Here is a 6,731-nt window from a genome sequence, read left to right as displayed (position 1 = left end):
CTTGAAGACAATGATTAGCTGGTTCAGGTGTGTTTGATTAGAGTTGGAGCTAAACTCTGAAGGAAAGTGACCTGGAAGGGCCAAGTTTGCCCTCCCCTGTGCTAGACGGATATGTATGACCATTGAGCTCGTGTCTCGCTTCTTTTGCAGTGTCTCAGCGTTAAGCGTTAAAAGAAGAAAAGTTCAAAAAATTTCAACTTTTACACATATCGCCGCTTATCAATCTACAACATTTTTTGATGCAAAGACACGTTCTTTGTGAACGGACCCTAAAAGTATTAAATCCTTTCAAAAAAAATATGTACTCACCCCAAACTTGTTGTACATATTTATTTATTTTTTTGTTATCAAAAGGATCATAATAAAGTAATGTTTTTCTCCTCAGTGACTACGCAGGGGTGTGTGCTGCACATAAAGCAATGAAGAATGTGGCAAGTCTGATAAACGAGAGAAAAAGGCGACTCGAGAGCATCGACACCATCGCTCACTGGCAGGTGGCCATCCTCCATTGGGCGGTCAGTGATATTTACACTGTTCTTAGCATTAAATATTTTTTCTGAATTATTCAGGTAGCAGCCACAGCCTCTCTGCATTTTATTTCAGTTCTAAAGTGTCTTTTCCAATTGAGTTTAGTTTTTATTCTGTAGTTGTAGTTTTAGTTTATTTTCTAGTTTCAATTTATTTAGTTTTTATTGTAGGTTTTTAGTTTAGATTTACAAGATTTATTTAAAAATATTTATCTATAGACATTTTCATGTTTAATACAGGTGAGATAAACCATATTTCAAAAACTAAAAATTAATGTTTGGACATTTTAATTTTAGTTTAGTAGGTTTTGGACTTAGTTTTTTTTTTTTTTTGTTAACAATAATGACACCGGGTCAAAATCTCTTTGGTGATATTTTCCTTTTTTTTATTGTATTTTTATTTTAATTTGTCTTCTCAATTTAGTTTCCCTTTCATGGGAACTTCGAACTGCGTCCTCTAGGTGTCGCTATGGGGGAACGCCTCGTCGTGACCCGTGTCTGAAGCATACATTGAAAAAACACCAACTCGTTGGCCGGCAACAGCCATGACGTCACTACCGGTGCGACTATAGTATCGGTAGTGACGTCATGGCTGTCGCCGGCCAACGAGTTGGTGTTTTTTCAATGTATGCTTCAGACACGGGTCACGATGAGGCGTTCCCCCATAGCGACCCCTAGAGGACGCAGTGTCTCGTTCCCTACTCAGGGACCCATGGTTACATAAGTAACCTGAGACGTTAGTTATTGTTAGCATTAAACATCATTTCTGAATTATTCAGGTAGCAGCCACAGCCTCTCTGATGTTTTCGTATCAAGAAATTTTATTAATTTGGCAGACATGTGCATGTCTAATGCAATAAGATATTAATCGGATACCATGTTGATCGGTTTAATATCTGCTTATTTGTTAATGTGCTGGGTCATTCACAGGGCTTGATGAGGCTTTGTGTACTACAGAACAATAATTTCAGATTTCAAAGCTTGTTTGAAGATTTAAAAATGGAAAAATATTTCCTATAGGGTGATGATGTGTTAACACGAAGCTCTGAGCTCATCCACTCCGGCGAGTTAACGCGGCTAGTGCGGCCCGGTAAGATGCAGCAACGCAGCTACTTCCTGTTTGACCACCAGCTGGTGTTCTGTAAGAAAGACGTCCTGCGGAGAGACCTGCTACACTACCGTGGCTGTATGGACGCTGACCTACTCAAGCCAGTCGACCTGCCTAATGGACGGCACGCTGAGCTGGGCCTCCTGAAGAACGCATTTCTCCTACGGCATGCAGAGAACCTGAATGTGCTGTGTGTGTTGTGCTGCAAAAAGAGCCAGGACAAGCAGCGATGGCTGCAAGCATTTGCTCGAGAGCGCAGACGGGTACAGGAAGACCAAGAGATGGGTGAGTCTCACAGTTGAAGGAATATGTGTTCCGTTTTGGTATGAAATGGTAATGCCATGAATTCAAAGAATGACGTTCATTATTTTCATTGCTTTTCAGGGATAGAGATTACTGAGGCCCAAAGGAAGCAAGCCGTTCACAATGCCAGGAAATCTAAACAAGGAAAAATTAAAAGTATGTATCTTTGTTGTCTTGTGCCATTATTGGAACTGAGGTCAAAGCAGGGTTATAATAGTTCTATTATATATTTCTATTTTTTTTCATGTTTATTTTTCATTTTATTTCAGTTCTAAAGTGTCTTTTCCAATTGAGTTTAGTTTTTATTCTGTAGTTGTAGTTTTAGTTTATTTTCTAATTCCAATTTATTTAGTTGTTATTTTAGGTTTTTATTTTAGATTTAAAAGATTTATTTAAAAATATTTATCTATAGACATTTTCATGTTTAATACAGGTGAGATAAACCATATTTCCAAAACTACAAATTCATGTTTGGACATTTTTATTTTGGTTTTGGACAGTTTTTCATTACGTTTTAATTACATTTTTTTTATTAACAATAACGACACCGGGTCAAAGTCTCTTTGGTGATATTTTCTTTTCTTTTTTTTGATTGTATTTTTATTTTAATTTGTCTTCTCAATTTAGTTTAGTTATTGTTAGTTTTTCGTTTTAGTTTTTTTTTTTTTTAAGTTTTCTTTGTATTTTATTTTAGTTTAAATATTTAGGGTTTCCAAAGATAATGAGCTAACTGGTATAATTAAAAAATGTTTAATGTTAATTATTGATGTTAAATTAAGATTAGAAAGCGTAAAGCATTAAGTATAATTGATTTCTAAAGGCGTTTTCATCTTTAATACAGGCAGGTCATAAAGGTTTTAGGTTTTATAATGTACCATATATCAAAAACTAAATTTGTGGACATTTTTTATCTTATTTCAGTTGGTTGTCACAAAAATGTATTTTCTTTTAGTTTTCGTTCATTCAGTGACAATCTTGTCCATGGCCCCAGGCATATGGGCTTACATTTCTGCCACAATTCTGCGCGCGAAAGATCATATTTTGAGCGCACAAAAGTGCATTTTGCACGTGCGCGATCTGAGTTTTGTGGAGAAAATGTTCGTTTCGCAAAGAAAAAAGTCTTTCAAGCGCACGGAAATCAATTTTGCATTTAAAATACGTTTTTGGATGTGTGCAGACCTTCTCTTTTGCGCGTGCAACGTTTCACTAGCTTGCTCACCTGATGCCCCCCTCAGTGCTCGCTAAATACCAACAGCTCGCGTGCTCAACACAACCCAGCGTTACAATATGCCATAATTCCAGCCAATCAGAGACCGAGGCTGCTAAATTCTGATTGGCTGCCTTGACAACCAATCACAACATTTCTTGCATTACCTCGACAGCAGAAGAGGAAAAATACAGTGCATGCATAATTATTATGCAAGTTGATATTCTGATCATATTTTTTTCCAAGCACATTTTCCATGGAATTATTATTGTAACGCTGGGTTGTGTTGAGCACGCAAGCTGTTGGTATTTAGCGAGCACTGAGGGGTCATCAGGTGAGCAAGCTAGTGAAACGTTGCACGCGCAAAAGAGAAGGTCTGCACACATCCAAAAACGTATTTTAAATGCAAAATTGATTTCCGTGCGCTCGAAAGACTTTTTTCTTTGCGAAATGAACATTTTCTCCACAAAACTCAGATCGCGCGCGTGCAAAATGCACTTTTGTGCGCTCAAAATATGATCTTTCGCGCACAGAATTGTGGCAGAAATGTAAGCCCATACTGGCAGCTATTTTCTATCTAGGCAATATGTATACATGGGAAATTATTTCCAAAAACTGTTGGCTAAGATTTCATTTTAATACAATGATGAAGTCATACTCTCATTTTATGTCTGTGCGCCTCCAGAAATGAATTATTCTGATCATCCTGTGCCTCCTCACCATCAGCCGCTACATCCTCTCCATCAGCGACATGTGACAGTGCCAACCAGCATCCCCCAGCAGCAGGTCTTCTCTTTAGCAGAGCCAAAGAAGAAGCCATCTCACCTGTTGTACTCGCTTGCACGCAGTGCCCTCTTCAGGAAATGACAAAAAGAGACACTTCAGACACATTTAGTGTTTACATTGCGCTGATGAGATCCATAAATAATGAAATATTACTGGACTACACATCTGTTATGTCATACTCGAATGCATACACATTAATGTGTATATTTATATACATATAAGTATGTGTGTACAAATGACATATGTGCCTCAGTATAAAGGCTCATTATTGAGCCTTAAGTCAGTGTGCTAGTGTGGAAAGTGTTAGTTATTTTATAGTCATGTCATTTTACTGATATGGTCAAAAAGCTGCTTCCCATTGGGTTTCCATCCGTCACCTTACCTAAATGTGTGTCTTTTATGACAAAGACTTGTGTTCTGCTTTTTAACTAAATGTCTATATAATTTTATTGCTTTACCTGAGGCTGGAGCCTTGTAAAATATAAAGACAGCACACACTAACATTTATGAATCTGTAAATAAACTTGAACCAAATTGCAGTGTTTTTTTTTTTAAATTTCAGTTGTCTCTGTGGTATAAAGAGGCTGAATGCATCTATAGGATAAGTGAACACAAGACTCACTGTTTGCACACCTGCCTGGATACTGTTACACTGTTAGGTGGAAACGAAGCGCCTCGTGTCTTTGCCTTCATTACGCTGTTCGCGTTCACGTCGAGAGTGCAGAAAGGTATTTTGGGGGAAACAGTTTTAACAATGCCGGATTGGATCCGAGCATTTGAGATTACCGGTCCAAATGATTGACTGTATGCCATGGAGACAGCGCGAGAAGAAGGCGGGCAGGGGAGCGAGGATGATGCGGCCCGAGAGGACGCCACAAGTGTGAGTAATCCATGCTGCTAGACCCATAGATTATATGTATACATATCTATGGCTAGACCCCTTAAATATCACTATGAAATATTAGTTGTTGTTACTGAGAAATCAAAATATAAAATATTGTGGGATGTCCTTCAAATAAAGAAGTGTATATTCTATCTTGTTTTTTGATCGTACGTTGATTTTTTTAAGTTATATTTTTATTGTAATAACAGTAACTGTAACTACGCTATTTTGTCGTAAACTGCAGTCACTATGGCCGTTTCTGTGAGGGGTAAAACATTTTGACCTCTGTTGAGATTATGAATTTAGAGGCGGCAATGAAGTTACAGGCTTGACCTTTGTTTGACATTTGTCAGATAATAGACTTGAAAAACTTAATTTGATGCTTAACGATTTGGATAGAGTACATAATTGCATAAAGTTTGGTTTATCTACCTATCAATATCATCTCATATCATTACTATCTTTTTAAAATAATTTTTTTTTGCAGAATTGCAGTGTGAAATGTGAATATGTTCTTACCATAACTAGTAGGCGAAAAATAGGGACCGTCTGCAAAGTGGGTTCTAAGATTAAAATGTCCAATGTCTCTGTCATCGAAAGTGTACACAAATAATTTACACAAAGGAAATTGGAGTGTGCACCAAAATGCGTGAAACGTAAATGTCTGTGTGTATGTGTGTACATCTATACTTTGCTCTTCTTTAATTAGTTGTGACAGAGCCATTACACGTTTTTCTACCTTTAACGTTTATACTTCGTAGACGGTCCCTATGTTCCTACACATTTTTGTGTTTCGACCACTGATCTACAGTAGTCAACATTTGAAGTGGATCAAAACCTTTCATCAAAGTTGTCCTAAAACCTAAAACCAAAATGCATTCTTGTCTTAGGACAACTTTGATGAACTTTGATCCACTTCAAATGTTGACTACTGTATAATATAGGCTATATAGATCAGTGGTTTCGACTACATTTTTTAAGTTTTGGGCGGTTTTTTGTGAGCTTTTGGGCTGGAAATTGTCCATCCAATCTGGCAACACTGGGTGATGGTCGTAAAACACAACAAGTGAACAGACCAGTGCAAACTGTAGTCTTGTCCTTTGGTTTCACTCTAACTTACTCAGAAATGTTTGTTTAGGTCTAGTAACATTTACTTAAAAAGTGATATCCAGTAAATCAATCGGTAATACCACAGTACTTTGGTATTTCAGGTTTATTAGCGTATTGCAAAGAATACCATGTGGTGCTACCATGATAGTAAAAAAAAATAAATACAGTACCATACTCTTTTGTAAGTTATGGTGAACTTTAAATTTGAGTATGGGATAACTTGATTGTATTTTAAAACAATGTTCATGTTGACACCAGTGGATGACCCCATGTCTAGGGTGGTTATGGGCCTGACCGTGTCCATGTAATGACAATAGTGTAGACATAAAATATATGTTCATATTAGGACTGTGTATCACCAGCAAAGTCACGATACGATACGTATCACAATACAGAGGCCACGATACATGATACATGACTGCACTGAATTTCACCTCAGCAGAATTTAGAAAAACAGCTGTTTATTAAACACTGCTTACTATAGTGCCATTTCTAACTATTGGCAGAGCAGGCAGCTGACCTCTGCATTATGAAGGGCCTCCATAACTGTACCACAGTACAATATAGGTAATGGCATTTGTTTCATGTTTACATTGTGCACTCCCCACCAGGTACAATATTCTGATTGTTTGCATCTTGTTTTTAAGCCCATAAATAATAATGTACTTGTTCTAATAAATTTATATTGTAATGTACTCATTCTAATATATTTAAAAAATCATTTACATTGCTGGTAGGTTATCATTGCACAAATTAACACACTCTCTACAATTAAAAAAAAAAAAATAGAAGAGTTCTAAACTAACG

At 37.0% G+C, this 6,731-nt stretch overlaps 1 protein-coding gene and 1 pseudogene across 1 annotated transcript in view; both read left to right on the top strand.

Moving 5' to 3' along the window:
- Positions 1-4,781, top strand: part of LOC107701683 (spermatogenesis-associated protein 13-like) — a 32,655-nt gene extending 27,874 nt beyond the window's left edge. Inside the window, exon 14 of the mRNA XM_016503750.1 lies at positions 3,831-4,781. Within this exon, the coding sequence (XP_016359236.1) occupies positions 3,831-4,012 (182 nt within the window). The 3' untranslated portion in view covers positions 4,013-4,781. The remainder of the gene's footprint in view (positions 1-3,830) is intronic.
- LOC107701632 (transmembrane protease serine 7-like) overlaps positions 4,743-6,731 on the top strand; it is a 14,578-nt pseudogene continuing 12,589 nt past the window's right edge.

This window comes from Sinocyclocheilus anshuiensis, unplaced genomic scaffold (assembly GCF_001515605.1).
Source record: "Sinocyclocheilus anshuiensis isolate Anshui unplaced genomic scaffold, SAMN03320099.WGS_v1.1 scaffold1626, whole genome shotgun sequence".
Classification (NCBI taxonomy): domain Eukaryota; kingdom Metazoa; phylum Chordata; class Actinopteri; order Cypriniformes; family Cyprinidae; genus Sinocyclocheilus; species Sinocyclocheilus anshuiensis.
The sequence above is the reverse complement of the archived record's forward strand: the minus strand, read 5'-3'. Positions and strand labels throughout refer to the sequence as shown.